The 23,685-nt window shown below is 33.6% G+C and overlaps 1 protein-coding gene across 31 annotated transcripts in view; it reads right to left on the bottom strand.

The window, feature by feature from the left end:
• ADGRL2 (adhesion G protein-coupled receptor L2) overlaps nucleotides 1-23,685 on the bottom strand; it is a 369,284-nt gene that overhangs the window by 136,047 nt on the left and 209,552 nt on the right. For all 31 annotated transcript variants that reach the window (XM_060303575.2, XM_060303582.1, XM_060303671.1 and 28 more), the window contains one exon: nucleotides 11,317-11,489. In XM_060303575.2, coding sequence (XP_060159558.1) covers nucleotides 11,317-11,389 — 73 coding nt within the window. In that variant the 5' untranslated portion in view covers nucleotides 11,390-11,489. The remainder of the gene's footprint in view (nucleotides 1-11,316; nucleotides 11,490-23,685) is intronic.

Raw genomic sequence — 23,685 nt, forward strand, 5'->3', positions numbered from 1 at the left:
AATGGTTACAGAGTTTTATTGTTACTTAACATTTCTGAATGCTTTTAAATGTACTTTGTTCCTTTAGTCCATGTTTAGTATTTTAGTACAAATAGAAATGGGATCAAGACGCAAAGATTCACCAGCCTTTTAGACTGGAGTCACACCTATATCCAGTCTTTTGTCACTAAAGGTTTTCTACTCAATCTTTGCTATCAGTCAATTAACAACACAGCTGAAACAATGGAGTGACAGCTCTCAAAGGTAAGCTTTCTGGTAAATAAACCAGGATCACAGAATCTACAGTGAGTGCCATTAATGCAACAAAAGTAAGAGCTTTTGAAAGCTAACAGGGATAGTCTCTATTTGCCTAAACTCTAAAACAAAGCGAAGGATTAAACTAGCTTCCTGCGGTAAGCAAACAAAAGGGAAAAGATAATGTCAAAAACCCATACCTGAAGGAGGGGCTGCAAAGGCATGCCTTTAACTGCTTTATTGATGACTGCTAATCAGTGTTAACTGATAAATATATAGTAAAAGTTAAAATTATTGTTGTGTTTTTTCAGTGTTATGGGTAGTTTAATCATTCTCAGCAATCGTTTGTACTTTCAAAGGGAAATACTGATTTTTTTTTTTAAATATAGGCCTGTGGCTATATAACTTCTGAAGATTATTTGAAAGTTGCAGAGAGTTAGCAAGACTGGACCTTCTGTAATACATATGTTACATATATTGCAAAATACAGTCAATCTTAATACAGTTTTTAATCTGAAATAGTAATGATTTTAAAAGCTTTGAAATAAGTGAATTTTTTCTGATCACCATTAAGTTAAACAATATTAAGCAATATATTTTAAATTATATCAAATACTCTGAGTGACAACCTCATGAGGCAAGAAAATACACCAATGATCTGAGGCTAAACATTAAGTTCTACAGAAAGAAAAATGGACTGGTAGTAAGGAGAGCTTGGCAAAGGAACAATCTTGGCAGGCCTGTTTCTGCATCAGTAAACTGAAAACTTCTACACTGCTAATCTCCAAGTTGAGATTCTAAGTCTAATATTCTTCAATTCTACCAAAAAATTTTGTAAAACTATTTTGATCTCTAAGATACCTGTATATGTTTAAAATTTGCTATTTACTTACTTTTTATTTGGCTTTAAAAAGATCATGAATCTAATGAACTTCATGAAGAAATAAATGTAATTTGTGGTTTGTATTATAGTAAAGCTAAAATAAATCAGATCAGTAACTTATCTTTGACAGGAAGAGAAAATAAAATCATGTCCACTACTAATAATAAATAAAATCTTTGATTAAGTATAATACTATAAAGTGGAAAAATTGCTAGATCTTAAGCAGAGCTGTTTTTTGATAACCAGTTTACATTCAAGTACTCCCATCCTATACCCTTTTATGGTGTTAACACGTCAGGGTATTAATACTGACGTGAAAATGACAGCAATTCTTAGTTTTTAAAATATGCTGACTTTGAAAAATCAGTGAAATATAAACTTTTCCTAAATGGGTTAATAATATACACTTTGCATTACATGATTTTGTAATGTTACTTTAAGTAACATTTATAGTAAAATGCTATTCAAATGATGTTTCCGTGTAACAGAATGAAAGCAGGACAGATCAATGGGGAACAGAGGAAAATATTAGGGAGAAAGGGTCAGGCTGCATTGTTACTCAGGGATTTTTCAATACAAATCATCAGATAAAAGGTCAATAGAAAGCATATAAAACAGGACTGACTGAAAGTGTAACAAAATACAAAAATGTGCAGTAAAGGGCTTCCCTGGTGGCGCAGTGGTTGAGAGTCCGCCTGCCGATGCAGGGGACACGGGCTCGTGCCCCGGTCCGGGAAGATCCCACACGGCGCGGAGCGGCTGGGCGCGTGAGCCATGGCCGCTGAGCCTGCGCGTCCGGAGCCTGTGCTCCGCAACGGGAGAGACCACAACAGTGAGAGGCCCCCGTACCGCAAAAAAAAAAAAGTTTAGTAAAATGTTGCAAGGTAGCTTAGTTCCTTTTTTAAATAAACTGAATTATAAAACTGAAAGTGATGTTATTTCTATATTTCAACTGTGTTGTTAAGGTAAGAAATAAACCCTAATTTGCAAAGGTAGAAATCACTATCATGCAAGATCTGATTTTCTAGACTAAACATTTTAATACCTAACACTCCTTGATACAGATGTCCTCTCACAGACCAGCAGCCTCAGCATCACGTGGGAGGTTATTAGAAATGCAGACTCTCAAGGACCATCCCAGATTACTGAATCAGAATCTACATTTTAACAGGATCCCCAATTATATGTAAATTTTGAGGTGCACTGTTATAGATAAAGAAGATTAAAAACATCCAGCATGACCTCCCTTAAATTTCTTCTCCTGTAAACATCTCTTCCTGAATCTTCCTCTCCCTCTATCAAAATATACATGTTCCTTTGCTGATGAGCCTCTCTATCCTTGCACTGGATCCCATTTCCTTTCTTTCTGCCTAGAAACAAATTCAGGTATTCAACTTATCTACTACAAACAACCAAAAAAGAAAATTATAAAAAGTACTTTCCTTAAACAATAGGATACACTTAACCGGCACCACCTGTCTCCTTCACTTTACTTACAACTTTGGAATCAACCTGCTACCACTAATCACCTCATTACAGCATTCTGTCATATAAAAGTGGGTGTCTTAAAATCCAGCAGAGAGCTCTCTCCCCACAACCACCAGCAATGCCCCTATCCATCCTTTTCATTGTGTTTGACTAAGTTATTAAGTCCCTGACTCTTAATAACATATTATATTGACTCTAATCAAAACCTGGTTTAGATTTTAATACTACAAAGAGAAAAAAATAGAATCAGGAAGGGGAGAGAGAACTGATTATTAATATAAACACACACACATATATTAGATACAAAGAGATAGATAAAAAGCCATAATAAGAAGTACTCTATAAATAACCAGCAAAATAAATGAGAATTTTATTTAACCTCTTTTTTTGATTAAATCCTTATGCAAAACAAAACTCTACTTTATCTGAATCCCTCTATTTTTTCCAAGAAATTGTGGTGTTTCTTGACATTCCAAAATTCCCAAAATGGAGAACTTCACTATAGGGTATTTTAATCTCTATTGTCCTGCTTTTTGCTTCTCTGTCTGTCTCTCTGTCTCTGTCTCTGTCTGTCTCTCTCTCTCTCTCTCTCTCTCTCACTAGCTCTCTTTCTCTCAACAACAAAAATACCTTAAAAATAAACTTTATTAAATAGACTAGATGCAAAACAAAATCATTTCATTAGCATTATTATTGGAATCAAAAGAACAGTAACATTTTCATGCACAGTTCATTCTGTGTAAACATAAATTATATTCATTTCCCTCTCTTTTTTTTTCAACTGTTTTCTATTATCCATTTTTAATTTAGGTATGTCCTAACTTTATCTACTGTGTTAGTTAAAATCTGATTCATTCCAAATGATTAATATTAGTTTACTCCCTTGGCTCTCACCTGATAACAAAGTTAATTCCTAATGGATTAAAATTTTAAATAAAAACACGTAAGAACTACAGGGAAATGCAAGTGAATAAATATTTAACTAATCTCAAGATTTTTAAGGATAAAAATAATGGAAGATCTCACAAAAGAACTAAACATCAAAAAGTAAGGAAAGAGGAAAAGGGGGTAAATAAAGCAAATCAAGTAAAATATTGATAATTGTTAAATCTGTGACTAGTATTATTTTACAAAACTCTCTCTTCTGTTTGAAATTGTCATTAAAAAATCAGTATGAATTAAAAGGCAAACAAATACATTTTTCATAATAAAAATCACAAAAGGATATCATCAAAGGGTTTAAAAAATAAGAAAAGCTGTAACAACATAAACAGAAAAACTGGCAAAGGTAGTGAACAAAAAAATTCACATCAAAATTACAAATGGCCAATAAGTAAATCCATAGAAAATGTTTTTGTCCTCACAATTATCCCCCAAATTAGAAATTTAAATTACAATCAGATATCCTTTTTCACATATCTAAGTGTCAATTCTTTTAAAAATTTAAAAGCAGTGCTGGTAAAGCATATAGACTGATACTTTCACACAGTCGTCAAAGAGAACATTGGTATAACCCTTCCAAAAAGCCAGTTTGGAAGATGTATACATGCCTGATATAATAATCAGAGTTCTAGAATTCCAGTCCCAAGAAACAACCAAATATGATGAAAAAGACATATAGATATTTATTTTATACTTGAAAGAAATTAGGTTCAAATGGCCAACAGGTAGAGAGGGAGGATTAAATCAGTTTTGACATATACATGATAAATTACAATGCAGCTGTTAAAATCTGTTATCTAAATATATAATGACAGGGTAATACAAGTTATGATAATAAAGTGGGAAAAATCAGAATATAAAAGTATATGGAAATGAAGAACATAATTTTGTTTTATACATTGTAATTTTGTTTTTATCATGTGTGTTGGGGAAAAAGAAGGAAATGTATGGTGGTTATATCAAGGTCTAGAATTATGAAAAATTTTAAATGCTTATCTTAATTTTCTTATGTTGTATCTTTTCTCATAAGAACGTATTACATTCAAAATCAGGAGGAGGGGAAAGCTTTTAGGAAAAATAAACCCTCAAAGCAAGAATAATAGAAAACATAAAAGTCAAATTCAGGAGAGTCCCATGCTCATAAGAAGGGATTATAAATGTTTTTGCTTCCAGAAGCTCTTATATGGAATTCCCTTCTCAGCCTTACATTTTAGCCAAAAGATCCCGGGGCCGAGGCTAGATATTCTCCTGGAATCACTTCTGTCAATTTGACAAAAGGAGTAAAAGAATAGGGTTGAAAGATGTCATGAGATATTCACTAATCCACATTGATGTCTAATACATGTAGACTGCACGGCTGTCATATGTCGTTCTCTGTCTTGCAGGAGGTGAAAAGAAAATAAAGACTACCATAGGGTACCAAGCATATGTTTCAGTAAGACTTCCTTAGTAATGTGGCAGATAAATAGTTCTTTGAGGGCTTCCCTGGTGGCGCAGTGGTTGAGAGTCCGCCTGCCGATGCAGGGGACACAGGTTCGTGCCCCGGTCTGGGAAGATCCCACATGCCGCGGAGCGGCTGGGCCCGTGAGCCATGGCCGCTGAGCCTGTGCGTCCGGAGCCTGTGCTCCGCAACGGGAGAGGCCACAACAGTGAGAGGCCCGCGTACCACAAAAAAAAAAAAAGTTCTTTGAGAACTACCAGTTCTACATTAATACTCAGATGTGCTCAATCATTTGTATTATCTTATTCTCTAATACCACGACCTAGTATATAAAAAAGTGAAAAGGTACATTAATTCCAGAAATGAGGCAAGAGATTCATCACGATTGAAATTACTTAGTAAGGAGTAATGAACACAATTACCGTTCAGAAAAATTAAGGTGCTTTACATGTCTCCTGTGCTTTTAATTAAGCCACCTTTAATACACTATTGATTATTTCAAAATATAATAGTAACGGTGATAAATGTCTAATATGAATGTAAAATCAGTATTTCAAAAATTTACTTCTGTATGGACAAGTTTATGACCTCTTTACTTTTAGCAAATTACTTCATAACAGATTTATTAAATAAATATTTGATTCAGTCTTTTCTGTCAGAATATGGAGGTTTGCAAAAATTAAGCAGCCAAGCAATACAGTGTTATTAAGGTCTGTGTGTAACACACTGATTTTATAACACTTTTCTACCAGCAATAGACCTATTAGTGAATCAACAGAGATTATGGATAAGTCAACCTTTCTAAACACTGGAAAAAGAAGCAAAAGAGGATGAAACAGGGTGGGAAGTGGGGAGGAAAAGTAGGGAGAAGAAAAAAATCAACAAGCAAGCACTAGAATTAATCTCTATATATACTAAATATGGCATAATTTAACACTGAATATTGGTATCTAAAATGACAAAAGTATACTCCAAATTAACTTTTTTAAAGATGCCAGGGTATCCAATAAGTTTAATCTTATTTTTTTTTCAATTTTGAGTCATAATCAGAACTCATATACCTTGCTCTTAAATCCTGGTAGTACTGTAAGGCATTTGGTTTTTACAAGATCAGAGGCAATGTCATATAATATGTAAGTGGCATTAATATTTATATTTTTGAAAATGAATTACATCAGAACCTATGCAGAAGAACGCTGCTGCAATCAAACTACATTGCACTCACATAACACAAAAGAATATTTAGTGTCCTAAGAGCAATATAGTTAGGTACTTTCTTAAGGAATAAAATCACATTAATCTGCACTAAAAATATAAATAAATCATTTAAAAAAATGTTTTGTTTTATATCAATGTTAATTTACATAATTTGCAAATTTAAAAAATAAGGTCACATTTGCCTGCAGCAAACATGGATATACCATACAATTCCTATTAATTTAATGGGAGTTGTGACCCCCATTAAGTTTAATAGGAGTCATACGGCCAAATCCCCATGTACCTTGCTGAAAATTTACCTCCTAGCTTTAAACTAATCAAATAATCTGAAATGAACAAAAGCAGTCAATTTTGCTAGACTGGGAAATGTAAAGTCCCTACAGTAAAGTCAATTCAGCATTATGATGGCAATGGCCACGTAGTTAATCCCAGCAAGAAAAAGAACAAGGTTATAACAGTGAGAAGAGACAAACTGAAGCAAGGTGGTTTAGGAGTGCAGAAAACAACATTCACCTATCACAGAAAATACGTTCTGTTTTTTCCAATGTGGAGTCAATTTTCCAATTTTTTTCTTTCTTAGTACAATGTCTAAAAAGAGTAAAAACAAAAATCCCTTTTTGAAGCCTAAAATTATGCCCAAGGAGCCTGATCAGACGGAGAAAGAACCATATGAAAAGAACCATAGATAACTGGTTACAACTTCTGAATCATAGTGAATTAAATCATAATTTTTCTGGAAAAACTTTTTAAAAAGTTACTTTATAGCCACAGCCATGCAACCATATACCTCACCTCAACTACCCGTACACCAGATTACAGTGGTTCTTAAGTGTGATGCTGAGCAACATGAGCCTCATCCCAGAAATTTTTCAGACATGCAAATGCCTGGGCCCCACCCCAGACCTTCTAGGTGATTCTTATGCTCAAGTTTGAGAACTACTGCAATACGTTATTTCACATCCATGCTGTTCTCTCTCGGTTGGTTTTTTCTCCACCACCATGCTCACCACTGCCTTTATCTAGCTTGTGCAGCTCATACTGAGATTCAGCTCAAGAATCATCATCACTTCAGGCTGGAAGCATTTCTTGACACACACCCAATGCTTCTGGAGTATCACCATCATGGCACTTATCACCCTGTTATTACAACTGTTTATTGTCCCTCTACCAACTATTAAGACCACGACCCTCTTCAAAGATTTATGCTATTCAGTGACGGATACAGAATAAGTGCTTACCATAAGCCAGGCATTGTTCTAGGCATTTGCATGTTGATGAACAACAAAAAAGATCCCTGCCCTTGTGAAGGTGACATTCTGTGTATGTGTGTGTGTGTGTGTGTGTGTGTGTGTGTAAATATAAATTCTGTACATTTTATTACATGTATGCATCAATAAAAGAATGAAAGATATAAAGAATAAATATAGGTCTGAATTATTCTAATCTTTCTTAAGTTTAACCTTGGAGAACAAAGTTACTATTCCTTCCACTAAATTATAGACCATTCTGAAAAAAATATTTATAGGCCAAAACAGGTTTTTTAAATTCATAAGTGACCCCTAGATCTACTATTTTCCTGCCACTCAACTAGCAAAAAGATCCTACAGCCAAACATCATTTTTTACTGAGACATAATTAACACAAAAATCATTGTAAAATGTGCTTAGAGAATTTAAAAGTACAGTAAAAACTGCTAAGATACTATTTCTACAGCTATGTTCTTAAATTTTCTTGATGTATATAAATAAATATGTAAAGCTGTATCTATGTGGCATTTTTACCTGGCATAATATTTTCTTTGAAATAAGGATAAGCAACAATGTAATTCAAGTTAATTAACTAAAATTTCGACTAATGAAATCTAATTACATACTCATTGCATAAAGAATTCAACCTGAAATCCATATTACCTACTTCGCTGAAGAACTGCTATTATTTGTAACTTGTCACTTGAGCAAGCCTTCATATATCTGACTTATGCTGGCCAGGGCTCCATTATATAGCATAATTTAATTCTGTAGGACACAAAAATTCAATTTACTTTCCTACTTACTGATACATGTTTCCACAGTGGGTTACTTGGCTTGTAAAAATTGGCCAAAAGAATCAAAGCACCCCAGTTTCTCAACAAAACTGATTTTTAAAGTGCTAGATATTAGTCCTCTAAGAGTAAAATAAATTCTAAAAAAACTTACAAAATATTGTGGAAGTTTGGTCCTTTATAATCATTTTTTATTTGAAAATTCTAAACATAATTTTCAAAAAAACACAGGAGAGACTTTAAGAATAAATAAAACACTGTTCCTACTTTGCAAAAAACAGTAAATTTTAACGGGTAAGACTTTATTCTTAAACACTAATTGACAGAAATGGAGAAGATAAGCTAATTCTAGCAATTAAACCTTTATATAATTAGCTTTTACCATGGTAAAACTTAAAAAAAAAATGTTTAGTGATTTGCTCTTTAACATGCACACAAAACGTGACATATTTATAATGTTTGCCTGGACTTAGAACAAATACATAATTCCTCCTTGCATATATGGAAATTTACCTCTCATACATACAGATGTAAAACAAATCCAAAATTATGTTAAGCCTTTAAAATCATACACTAAGGTAAAACACTACTGTAAACAGGAGAAAAGAAAGCTCTGAAAAGGAAGGCACGGTCCATGGCTGAATACAATACACAGGCTTGTTTTATTTAAAAACAAAATCTTATTTAGCTGCTACTACTTAAAAATCTAACGACTGGTTTCTGTTGAAAAGTCAGAAGACTGGCAAAACCAGGCTAAACACTGGAAAGGCAACCATGGTTCCTCCAGCAAGCACTTTCCTGCTTGCTGCAGACCTCCACTGGCCTGCTGCAGTCAAGTTACTTTGCCTGCTTGGCCAAATAGGTAGGTGTTTGAGGTTTTGACCCCTGCACAAGACCACAAGCTCCTGAAGAGCAGGACCTGTGCCTTGTGCATTTTTGAACCCCAAGCACCTGGCTCAATTTAGTCATTCAATAAATGAGGAAGGAGAGAGGAAACCATCTAGAAAACCTTATCTGAGCTTACCGGCAAACATCCAGGAGCTGATAAAAAAAGTGCTCATAGCTATAAGATTTGAAAAAGTAACAATCATGTAAGGGCCCTGAAGAAACTTAATGGCTGAATAATTAAATTTATATCTTCTTTCCTGTGCTCTCATACCCCACTTTGATTGGTTTTCTCTATAGGTGTTCACAAAGCATTATCTGCTTGCTGGCAATAAAGGACTATCATGTCGCGTAAAACTTTTCTAAGACAAAACCACGTGACGCTGGATCAATGTTCTAACAGTGAAGTGCACAGTAACTTTGTATACCCTCACAGTTAGTAGTGTGGGTTCGTCCTAGGTTCTTTTTACCTGTAGAAGGGAACTGCTTCAAAAGCAACACCCCCTGGCCTGATGCACCAAAAATGAAATTTCTCTTAACAACAGATATGCATCCTGACCTGATAGGTGACACTAGAAATAAAACTGCAGTATCTCATGAAAAAGTCTCTGGTTTGCTAGCCCCCTGCTGAGTTAAGCTACTGTGCCAGCAAAGTAGTCTCTATCTTGATTGGAAAATTTTTTATTATGTGGACTAATGAGCCATTGATCTACAACTGGAATCTTTTTAAATGTATAAAAACATTCAAACATAACAGCAGGAATTCAGTTAGTTTTTCCCTCTAAAAAAAACAGTTGCAAAATTATAGACTATACACAAGATTTTCATAACAATCCAAGCCAGAGATTCATATTATTAACTCAGTTTCTGCTCGTTGTTTATCATTACAGTACTATTCATTCAGACATTACATTTTAATGTCAGATTTGATGTATCTTTCAATTCTGATGCAAAGAGCAATATCTTCTGAAAATAAAATATTAACCCATTTGTAACTTTCATGTGTGACAAATCCAAGTGAGCATTATTTACTTTCTGAATACAGAAGTTCTTATGTTAAAATTTTTCTCAACTTGTTATTTATCTGAATTATATTATTAAGTTATGTCAATATATTGAAAGTAGGGGACTGGGACAGCAAGGAGAAGTGATGAAACATAATTTTGCAACAAGCAATTCAAACAGAATTCTTTCGGAAAAATGTTAACATTTTGAAGCTTATTACAAAGACATTAGAATAATAAGCTTCTATCTATTAGTTGACAGTATGCCTTTTTTTCCATCTCCGATTTTATTAACAGGTATAAATGGGATCATTTAAAAGTACATATATAGCCAATTTAAAAATTCCAAGACATTTTCTTCAAGAATATTTATTGTGACCAAAAATTCCATTATATTTTACATGCATTTCTCCGAGATTTTGCATTCTTTCACAGATTTTACAAGTTTAATATAATTTCATGCTGAATACAATGACTGCCACCACCAACTAGCTATAAAATTAACACATCTTATCCCCACATTAACTTCTGACCTGCTCTGTAAAAAGCACCTGGAAGGGTGTTATTTTCACATGGAAATAACATGTAAGACTAAAGAAATAACGGATACCAGAAAATCCATATAGTAATTATGGTTTCAACTATTTCATTAACCCTCTAAAGTGTCTTTATTTCTTTAAAAATCAGGTCTGTCTTCAATAAAGATAACATTAGAAAGGAAGCACTACAAAAAAAAACTTTTTCCAGAAAATATAAAAAGAATGTATTTAGAAGTTTTAGAACAATGACCACACTTAAGTAGCACACAAAACTAAAGATGAAATCAAAGAGTTGCCACAAAATATTTTCAATTTTACTGGCATAAATTCAGTCAACAAATGTAACATATATACCAAAGCAAAGCTTTCATTTAGTTCTCTCAGGATTATTTACAATGATTATATTTACAAATGTATGTAAAATATAAATTCAGATTTATATCACTTTCTATAATATAGAGCTGTGTAATGAAAATAATTCAACCACCAGAAAAAGAATATGACATTCAGGAAATCTTTTTAACACTTAATTCTAAAATAATAAAAAATACTCATTCGAGCCACTTCTACATAAAAAAAAAAAGATTGCATAGTTTAAGTTCTCCTGAACTTAAAAAATAAAATTTAAACTGTTACCTTACCTTCTGTATTCGGTAAGAAGCTGATTATAATGATAAACCACAGGCTTCGCATTCTGCAACCAGAAGACACCATTATTGATCCCTTTAAATATTTTCTTTGTATTCCTTAATGAATCTAGTTATAAATGTCCAGCTTCATCGAACCCAGCAGTCTGCATCATTGATCCTCATATCTGAAAAACAAACAAATCCATCATTTACTCTATGGTCCTGCAATGTCACAAAAGATGAAAAAATAATAACAACAACTACTCCTCTCTTTCCCTCCTTTCCTCCCTCCTTCTCCTAAGTATAAAAAAAGGGCATATATTTTGATTCTGTATGCAACAGGAAGTTGCTCCTATACACTGGATATCTGAGCTTTGCATTCTGGAAACAATCAAAACCCCCCAAAATTAAAGGTAATCAGAACATATGAATTCACATAATAGTTATATAATTTCCAAAGATAAATTTTTCTTTGAAAAGATTAAGAAGTTATTCTAGAATAATATATCTGCCTTTCAATGCCACGTATTAGTCATTTTATCAAAGTACTAGCTTTGGTACACAAAACCTCCAACAAAATTTCATAAATACATACACTTTCTTTGTTTCTAGTGATGGTAACAGCAGTATTATCTACTCTTTTATCCTGTTACCTTGCAAAGTACATTACAGATATAATGAAACAGTTTATTCTTCTATTCAACAGTGTACAATTTTTAATATATGGTTGTACTTTATATCATAATGACATTCCAAACACCACATAGCAAACTGTTATTTATCTGGTTACTAGTTATTCATAAAGGGAGCAGTTTAATAAAATGATTGCTCTTAACTATTTTATTTTAAACTTTTAGATTTTCATGTATCAGTTTTTCTTACAGCAAAACTTAGTAAGATCAAACCCATATCCTTGAGTAGTTTAGTCCATCCACTGGACGAAAATAAAACCGCAGGCCATGATGATTATATCTCCAAGGTTGCATCACTATTTTTAAAAAACCAAGGGAGGGGTGGCAAAGAATATAAAAACCAAGAGCCAAGTTTAATTCTGACTAGCCCTTAAGGACACAGTTCTTCAAATGCAGAGGATACAAAAACTTCAGAAGTGATTTAATCAGCATTTCTAAGTTCCCAGAATCACGTGAAACCAGGTTATTTGCTGGGTTCTACTGAAGTGTTTTACTGCTTTCTGGGGTAGCATGAGGAATCAAAGAGTAAATACCAGCCTTACAATACACACATACTATGAAGGCAGTTCCAAAATATATACAGCCTCCTGATATAGCTTCTGAGGGTAAAGAAATTACAAATTCTTCCTTTAAAGTTTTCCCATCCTATCCTTAACCTGGTGCAAATAAAGAGTTTTTTTTAAGTGGAGCACTGAAAGTTACATGAGGTTGTGTCTATAACGCAAATCAAATGAACTCTTGCATAATTTAGATGCTATCACTAAAGCATAAAGAAAATTTAGAAAACCAAATTTCCCTAGATAACTTTTGAGTTCTCTGTTTCACATTATCTGAGCTACTCTGCATTTGCTACATTCTTTATGCATCATATGTGATTCTATTAGCAGGTCACTATATTCTGCTATCACTTCCCTACAATGTAACTTCAATGGAAAAGGGGTCAGATGTTAAATGGTTTGGAACACTTATGCTACAAAGTCACTATCTTGCTTCACCAACACACAGAAAGAAGGTAAAAAATTAATCTGAAGTCATTATCTAGTGTTTAAATATGAAGACCCATAAAACCACAAAAGGAACTAGCAAGATATTTTTGTCATAAGAAGTTTATTTTATCATGCCTATAGTTTCTGAGATAAAACTGCTTCCATATACACCTCCATGATTCATAATCAGCCCAGTTTTTTTAGCTCCCTCTGAAACCTGTGAAGACAATTACGTATCATAATGAGGGAATCAGCACTGGCATTACCAAGTTTTAAGAACACCTCAGATGTTCTTAGAAATAAAACAAAAACAAAGGGAAAAGCAAGCTTCTTCCTCTGCATGCCAAAAATATAAAAAGAAGAATGATACATCAAAAATTAATCTGACGGAGGAGACACATGGCACACAACCCTGAAAAACTGGCTGGCTCTCTATTCATTTTTCACTCTGAGCTCCCAAAGACTATTCAAAAGACAAAATCAAAAGTAAACCTTCCATTTACAACTGCTGTGCAAAGTACCTGCCTTAAAACTGCAAGCTATTTTATATAAAGCACAGAGAGAAGTCAGATAATTTCATGGCCTGTCATATCAAAAGGGCTAATCAGTGAACAATTTCTTACTACAGACTGGTCAATGATTGGCTCAAGCAATTAGAATAAATTTAATATGTGGAAGAGATGCATTAATTTTACTTGTAGTAATTAAGTCAGCCTTTGGAATGCTCCCGATTTAAGCAAAGAATCCTGACTACCCAGGTTTTGGTTGTAATGGGTACTTTCATTTCAATGAACTAATGCATACAGGCTGCGTGCCCACATGCACAACCCTTGAACACATTTCCACTTTCTTAAAGCGATCCAAGATCGGTCTGTCTTTGGTCATCCGCTATTTGAAAGAGTCCTCGTTTGTGGGAAGAAAGAGAAGGAAGAAATCAGGGACTGACGACTGCCTTGTAAGAGACAGCTGCCAAAATAGGAAAACCTCTGTTAGTGAAGGGAAAAGGAGGAGGAAACCACACAACCCAGACCTCTTTTGTGGTCTCTGGCCAGGATAGAATATTTTATGAACTGATTTTAACTATATGCTCTAGTCAACTATGAGACTTAGTATAAATGACTGTTTCTAACAAACAGAAAGAGATTCTGGAATGTAATAAAATCATGGCTTCTTTCGCCCAAATAAAGCTTAAGTCCATCCATCTGTCTGTGCAATGAGTAAAAGAATATCAAATTTATTTTTCTCATTCTGCTATCTACATCAAATCACTTTCACATCAAATAAAATTATTTTCTAAAGTTCAAGCTTTAAATGCAATTTTGAAAACAGTCAAAAGATTTTACTGCTGTGATCCAAATTAAAAACAACCTTCCATTAAAGAAATTAATGAAAACTGAAATACTTAGCAGACCATAATCAGCTAAGGATAGAATGAATAAATAATCAAACATGGTGAAACTAATCCCAAGAAAACTGCTCCTAAATCAAACTGGAGCCACAAGACACTCGCTGGCATAGATGGAGCCAACAGACTCTATATAACTACCTGCAAAATGAAGCTCAGTATAAGTGTCTCACAATGCAAAACAAGAACAAAAACAAGGAACAAAACCAGAAAAAGGCTATTAAACTTTCTTTCAACAAACAGAAAAGATTAAGTGACTCCCCATATTAAAAACCAGTTTGTCCTTAGATTTTTAGAAAAACTCTTCCCAAGAACTTCAGGGAAAAATTGGGAGGGTAAAGGCACAGATGAAACCCCACATAATGCTAAGTAACAGTTCATTGCTTAATAAAAACTGAAACAGAACATTTTTACTCAAACTACAAGTGACTATTTCTTTTCTTATCCTTCAAATAAGGGGATTCAAACTATTTCATCCTAACTTTGTTTCTATAACCACCTGCCATTGTCTACCAAACTTCTGTCAAGATTTTTTTTAGAGTAAGTATCCTATTACTCTGAAAAGTCAATTAATGCATCATTAATACTAAACCTTCCAAAGCTGAACAACGACTTCCAGGAACATGCCTCAGCATTGTTTATATCCCAACAGTCCTCAATGTTTTATACACTACTTACAATGTATAGTTAGCTGTAGCCTTTCAGACAGTAACCTGCTTATATTTATTAGCTGCATTAAACATCCCATGCCTTAAACTGTCAGCAAAATTAAGAAACCATTACTAATCAGTTTTAATATGTGTGTATTTATGTTACATTACTAAGAAATCACATTTAACCTTATATATGATATCTGTCTAGCAAAAATAGAAAAAAAATAAAACCCATTTGTTGAAAAGCATCAATGAAAGAAGTAGGATACAGCATGCTTCAAATTAATGAGAGAAAAAGATAATTTATTTTTTTCTAAAAATGGTTAACTGAGTTGATATTCTACTGAGTGCAAAGACACTAAAATTTATATCTAAAGCTTTATCTTTGGTTTCTACTCATGGACACCGAACTACTGTGAACACCGGATATTACGCCCAAACCACCATAAGTATGAGAACCGGAAAGGCAAAGAGACATATTAAGCAGGAAACCTACCAAAGTTACCCATCCTTGTTACTATGCACTAATGTTGTATAAAATGAAACATTCACACTTTGTGTAAGCCTAAAATTCTATGCACTAAGTGTATGTCAATTTTAAATGAGAGCTAAAGACAGCTGTACAAAATCAGTCTTTCTGATCTAATTTGTGCTATAAAATTATAGTCACTATGGGACAGAATTTACTAACTAAAGAAAGCTGCTTTTCTATGTTTTACCAAAACAACAATAACAACAGCAACAGGATGATATTAACCCCACTCTGCCCCCACTGCAAAGATTTAGAAAATAAAAAATAAATTGCAGAATTTCCCCTTCTTGTTAACATAGGAGAAAACATCAACACCCTTGGGATTTTTCTTTCAGTAAGTTGCCTAAGTAAACCCTTGTTATCACTAATCAGAAAGCCCTTTTTTAGCTCCAGACATTTGACGTTCTTTTCGCGTTGGACTCTATTTTCTTTCCCTTCACGAAGATAGGGCTGGGGTTGGAAATGCTAATAGCGATTTTAAAACCACGTGGCCAACCAATAGTCGCCACCCTCTTTCTGTTTCATTTCTGCAGATATTGGTATCAAATATAGAGTACTTTAATTACACCATTTATACTAAAGTCCCCTTAACATTCATTTTTGATCTTACCCTTTATTGAAACTTCTTCATCATTGTGAAGGTATAAATTCTCCTGTGAGAGGACTTAGAGGAGGAGTAGAAAGGAGAAGAGTTCAGGAATGCTCCCAGTAAATTATATCTGCTATCTGCTATGATATCTAGGAGTCATGCTGAACATGCAAAAGAGGCTTGTAGCTGTGGACTCTGGAGGCACAATGCAGGGCAGTCTGCCATTCTCTTCATTAAAATGCTTCCAGTTGAAATAATAAAAACAAATGGCTGTCATTTTCAAACCAACATGGGGGACATTTTATGCCTGAACATAAAGCTGCAAATGAAGTATCAAAAGAAAAGGAAAAAGTGAAGCTACATGCCCAGTTCAAAATATTACCTTATATAACATGAAAGTTGATGGCATCCCCAACTTTTATATCAAAAAAAATCATAAATCCATTGGTTTAAAATATTTTGTATTTATTGTTAAATTACAATACACCTACAATATAGAATTTAGTTCTTTCCCCATTTGGGGGAAAGGGAAAGCTATTTTTAAATAGCACTCCTCTCCAAAGTTAAAATTTTTGATTTCTTCTTAACTTTCTAATGGTCTAGAATTCTCTTGCAGTATTTTTGAGTTGAATATAAATTATGGGTACCAAGGCCAAAAATATTTCCTGAGTGCCTACTGCGCGTGAAACACTGTATCAGACACATATCAGTAATCTTTAAAAGGTCAATATCATAAAGGTCAGAAGTCTGAGGTTCAGAAAAGTTAACTCCTTTACTGGAAGTTACTCAGCTAGCAGGCAGCAAAGCTTGAATTCCAATCAAGGCTAATTACAAGGACATTCTTTCTTAGTTGCTAAGTTATTCATTCAGCAAACATTTACTGAGGATCTATTACATGCTGTGTACTGAGGAACCTAAGAGACAAAACTCCTAACCCTCAGGGAGATTGCATTCTAGCTCAAAAATAACCCTTTCTAAATAGAAAGCTACAATTGCCTGGCACAGAGTTAGGTACCTCCAAAATGATAAAGCTACACAGATAAACTAAATAGTTTACTTATATTATTCATGAAATCTTCACATCAACCTGCGAAATATAAATTATTATCCCCAATTTGCCTTAAAATGAGAATACCTAACCTGTACAAGGACAGTAAACAACAGCAGGGCTGGGATATAAGACCATGTTCTAAAACCACTACTGCCACGAATTAAGTAGTTCAGATAAGCCTACTCACTTTATGTGTTTTATTATCTTTCCTTTTGGAATAAAAAATACAAACAGAACAAAGTCATTTTGGGATTATGAAAGTGACGAAATACAAAAAAAATAATGAGTTGATTTTCAAAATGTTTACATGAGTAAAACTAACATCCCTTAGGTAATGATAGCTAAATGTTAACTTAATTTTTAGTATTTCCAGTTAAGCTATCTTAATTTTATTCATTTACAGGGCTATTTAAAGTGCTCACGATATATGTTATAAATTAACAAATTATTCTAGATGAATCTTATGAGCCATAATACCTGAGAAGTTGCTTACAAGTCAAAATTATAAACCTAAGTATTTCCTCAAATATAATTAACAATGGAAAGAACATTTTAATGTCAACTTCTGTGATATTATGGTCTCTTCACTGTTCAGGCAAATAGAAAAGAAAAAATCCAATGTTGCTCACGAGATGCACTCTTATTCTTGGCTCACTACACTGGACCCTTTGTTCATAAATCATTGTTACTAGCCATTCTTTGAATCAGTATTCAGATTCCCTCTTGGTCTCTATGTACAACCACTAAATGAAATAATAATGACCCAGGATCTGTCGTATATTAGATCATCAATATCACCATCAGGAGTTTCTTAAAGGTAATGAGGTAATCTGAGTAAAATATGTCAAATGAACTTAAAAATGAAAAATTAACTACAAAGAACACATGGTAAGAAGCTGAAAAAAATTTTCTGAAGTATATAGCACATTGCCTTTTGTAATCAATAAATGATAAAACTCAGCTGCAAGCTATGTCAATATATATAGTGTCATCTCAACTTGCAATTCTAAAATAAAATAAATAATATTAACAGTAAAATTGCATGTATGTCAGTTTAGGTCAATGACTATCTAGTGATTACATTCCAGATATTTTTGATATTGAGTACTGAAATGAGTGTTACCTATTCATTTATTATATTTACTTTATATACTGGCCCTGTGTTAGGCTCTAAAGGGATTATAAACAGATGAAGATATGACTGCCACTTTCAAAAAGTTAATAATCTTCTAAGGAGAATTAAATACATAAGAAAATGATTAAGACCCCAAATATGAATTAATAAATAACTGTTAAACTCCCAAAAAGTTAGTGATAATAAATATATTTTATACCAAAATAATGAAAGAAAAGAGAAATAAAAGCAGTTTATAGACCTGTGTTTCCCTTGAGATGTGTACTTAGGTCAACCAATATCATCTTAATGACAAGAGCCCAAGACTGAGATGAGGAACACAGTCTAGAATCCTGGTTTAACCTACCACTGTGAGTGCTGGGACAAATCACAATCATCTAAGCCTCAAGTTCAGCAACTATATACAAGGATAGGAATACACAAGAAATTTACTATTCCATTATTTTCTCAATTATTCCAATAACATGTTTATGGTCCTGATTCCATCTTAAGTAATCTTAAAGGAGATTTTTAAGGGTTATTGCAATATGTTTCACTAAAAGCTTGTCTCTTATCAAAATATCTCTCAGCAATTACTTTAATAATTCAGAGTTTTAAAATTACATCTAAAAGAGTTGCTATTACAAAAAACATTTTTTGAAACCTACCTACAGATTACATTACAGATTATTACATCAGCAGCCATAATACAATAACCTGAGACTCATTCAGCTCACATATTTCACACTCCGCCTTTGTGGGAAAATGCACATGATCAAACAGCAAGACGACATGCTTTTTCCAGAAAAAGCAAGTTCCTGTGCCTTAGCCCACGTTAGTCTCCATTAAGCCCTACATTCCATACCATACACTCTGTGTCTACAAGCAAAACTCAAAATAACAGTATTTTATTGAGTGGTAAAGAAAAAGTATATATCAATTATTTCTGAAAATTAACTTAATGAACAACATTAGAAATAAAGTTTCAGTTTAAGTGAATGAACAAGAACAGACTCTTACTTCCAGTGTTCGACTGATATTCTATGTGGTCAGCATGTCTGATTCCTCTAAAGAGCATAAGAAGGCATATGGGAAGGCAAGAAAAATGTTTATAGATAATATTTTAAAACATAATGGACTGAGTCATTTTTAATGATTGTTAAAAAAATTTAAAACTTTAGTTCATTAAAAACTTAAAATATAACATGTTTTATGTCTAGTGCTTCTTAACTAGTGACTCATGGAGTGAGGGAGGTATGTGGTTTTTAGAAAAGGGATTTTCAACATTAAAATATAATTTTATAACCTCTATTAAAATTTCAAGGACTTCCCTGGTGGCTCAGTTGTTAAGAATCTGCCTGCCAATGCAGGGGACACAGGTTCGAGCCCTGGTCCGGGAAGATCCCACATGCCACACAGCAACTAAGCCCGTGTGCCACAACTACTGAGTCTGCGCTCTAGAGCCCATGAGCCACAACTACTGAGCCTGTGCACCACAACCACTAAGCCCATGTGCCACAACAACTGAAACCCGCATGCCTAGAGCCCGTGCTCTGCAACAAGAGAAGCTACTGCAGCGAGAAGCCCATGCACTGCAACGAAGAGTAGCCCTTACTCGCCGCAACTAGAGAAAGCCCGCACGCAGCGATGAAGACCCAACACAGCCAAAAAAAAAACCAAAAAAAAAAGGAATGTTTAATAAAAAGAAACATAGGTTATAAAAAGCTGAGAAAAATTGACTAGAAGCTTGAATTACTTGCCAAGACTCTCTTATTTGGTAAAAGACATGTTATTTTTGCAGTATTTCATTAATTTTTTATAAATTTTCCAAATCAGAAAACTGATATTTGAGGAAAATATATCCCTCGTTGCCACTCCACATACAAAGCAAAAAACTGAGCTTAATAAGAATAACTTCCAAAGATAATAACCAGTAATTCTTCAGCTCTCTTAAGCTAAAAACTATCAATAATATCCCATTACGTTTAGAAAAATTAGAAGCAAGGAATTATGTAGACTGATACTCTACAGAAGAGATCAGGAAACTTTTTTCTGTAGAGGACCATATAAGTAAATATTTTAGGCTTTAAGGACCGTAGAGCCTCCGTCACAACTATACACTTCTCCCTTTGTAGCATGAAACCCACCATAGACAATGTGTAATGAATAAGCATGGCTGTGTGTCAATAAACTTTACTGCAAAAATTGCCAGCCAGGCAGTTTACTAACTCCTGCTATAGATTAACCGATACAAGATGGAGATAACTGAATGCAGTTCGGTCAAATAATGAACTGACCAATAACCATCAACATCTACCAGAATATTCAAACCAACTTCAGTCTGTTATTTTAAGAAATTAATTTAAATGTAAATGTAAAGGTAAGTTAACTACTCTGGAATGAGAAAAACAAAATAAAGCAGCATTATACTGACCAAAACAAATTAGTGTTTCAGTGTGTGTATAACAGAGCCATATGTACAGCTTACAGTGCTTGGGGAGAAACTCCAGAAAAGAAAATAAAAGGCATTACCACAATAACCTATCTTACTACTTTGGCAGGAGAGAATGTAAAACCAATCAAAACAGTAAGTAATGGGAGGCTGAAAAGCAATGAGGTTTGGACAAGACCCCTGAGGTATTCTACCATTAGTATGATGGTTTCAAATAGCTGTTGGTAAAAGTGGCTTCAAACTCGTGAAACTTCTGTCATCACTGCTACTCACCCATATGAAACACTGGATATATCCCAGTCCCACATTGTATTCAAAAGGAGACTACTAAATTCTAATTTGTTGAATTTCTGCTATAAAGCTAAAAATTCTACAAGGCCAGAATCACCAATCTTACTCCAAAAAAATTATGAAGTCACAATAAATGCATACATTTCTGTTAGAACAAAAGAATTTTTAGAGTTTTCCAATTCCTTATATCCAGGCTCTTCCCAATCAATGTTTGACTGTTACTATTATAATAAATATTTTTACTTTCTGCAAGCTAATGTTTCCTAAAATTGAATAGTCACACTATAACATGCCATAAGAATAATATTTCTAAGCTACAATTAATAGGTAACCACATTTAAAACACATCAGCTAAACTTTTCTATCTATATATATACATACATATATATATATATAAAAGACAAAAGAGTGTCTATATATATATATATAAGACAAAAGAGTGGAGGTTACAAATTTTTAATAAGAGCATTATATTATGGTAGTAATAATCTAGGTGTTTTACTGGAAGTGAAGTGGATTACTGTAAATGAAATTTTAAAATGTCCTTTCCATTTAACAGATAACACAAAATGACTTTTTTCATGTCTCTGGCGATAAGGATAGATCTGCCACACATTTAAATGGTGCCTTCATACTTCCCACCCTGACTCATGAATTAATAATTTAGTGACATTAATACAAGAAGATAAATGATAAAAAGGTTAAGGCGCATGGGCCAACCATACACACATACTTCTTTGAGCACAGTTAATACTTCTCTGCCAATTACAGCTAAAACTTTTTAACTGTTTTCAACAGCATTTTTACAATCTAAGTAGCAGCTTATGCGCACACAATTTCACACAATTCAGGCTTAATAAATTTCCTGCTGGTACCAAACAATCATTCTAGGGGATTAAAGTGCAACATCTGTTAACATTAATAATGTTTTATATAGTCCTATGTATTAATGAAGCCTCTATACCATTATTAGTCTCCTAAAAAACCTTCTAGGCCAAAATACTGATTCAACATGAATTACACATTTATGCTTTACAGTAACAAAGAAATACATTAGCGTGACATGGTAAAATAAAAAAATCACACCCACTATGAAGTGACAGATTTCCTTTGACCCGAGCTTGCTAAGTGTACATGCAAAGATACATATACACACAAATGAAATTAACTCAGTCTCTTAAGTTTTCAAAACCAAAAATCCTCTGGAGCATTATTCATTAAGTTTGGATAAAATACAGTTCTGTGAATATAAAAGGTACTTCATTTTAAAGTGGTACTCATTCACTCACAGTTTTATCAATTCTTTTTCTGAAATGTTTTAATCCCCTCTCATTCTTTTCATTCCTTCTGCCCTGACCTCTTTCTCTCTCAACTTCTGTAAAAATCTCGTGGCTAATTTCTTGCCCTCCATCCAGCTTGCCAACCTCCATTAGACTGCTCTTCCTAATTCCACTCTAAACCATAAAAATGTGTAAAACTGGAACCAATTCTAGAAATTACTTTATATATGAGACAAAGAAAACACTTGGGGTTGTGACTTAACAAAGGCAGACCTCAGAACTGCTGATTTTCAAATTTTCTCTTCAGTACATATATTATTATCTCACTGTAGTTTAATTATCACAACAAACCTAGTATCTCTATTTTAACAACAGAGGGACTGGAGGGGCGGTGGTAAAAGGAAAAAGTTTTTAAAAAAAAAAGTGGCAAAAAGCAAACAACAAGAATAGAGCCCAAATAGATCTAACTTCAAAAATAATTCAACCCTCTACTTCTGTCAAACTTATTTGCTCAGTGATTCTGAATATGCCCTTCAAATTGACTTATATTCAAGATTTTTTTTAACCATATAGAAAACATTCCCCTCCCTGCCACCTAAGAAAATTCCATACAGACTTAACAGGTTTAAAAGCCACCTATGACATAAAGCCAACTGGATCACCTCCAACTGAAAAACACCCCTCTTTCCAAAAATTCCTACAGTCATTGTACCATTTGTATAATAGTTATTATTGGGTTGTCTTATAACTCTTCTTCAATTAAGCTTTTAAACTATTTTTTAAACCTCTTTTGTCAAAATGTTCAATATTTATCTTTCTTCAATGTAAGTCTCTTCAAACCAAACCAAAAAAACGTCCAGGATACATACTCTGTTCAAAGCATTGAGGCTGGTACTGCAAGAAATACAATGATGTGGAAGATAAGGAAATGATACAAGGGCACAAATAACTTTACATAGTACTTAAATGTAATTAAGAAAGTAAGTGCTCCTTAGGGACCACAGCTTTTGCTCATCCCTTTAATCGATTCTGATAAGTAATGTAATATCCTGGTGATTAATAGAGTGAATATACAATAAATTAACCAGTTTTCTGGAAAATTATTATAATTTTCAATGAATTTCTTTTTTGGCTAACATCTAAACTTGGGAATGAACATCCTTTTTTTATTTCCTGTTCTTCCTCTTTAACTATTAAGGTAATTAATTCGATTTTTGGACCTAGGAGGCTTAACCTCACCTTGCACCTTTCCTAGCATATTTATGCTATTCCTTCTACCTGAAATCCCCTCTGCCAACCACTATTCCTTTTCTAAGACTCAGTTGAGGCCGATCAC

Source organism: Globicephala melas, chromosome 1, assembly GCF_963455315.2.
Source record: "Globicephala melas chromosome 1, mGloMel1.2, whole genome shotgun sequence".
Lineage (NCBI taxonomy): Eukaryota > Metazoa > Chordata > Mammalia > Artiodactyla > Delphinidae > Globicephala > Globicephala melas.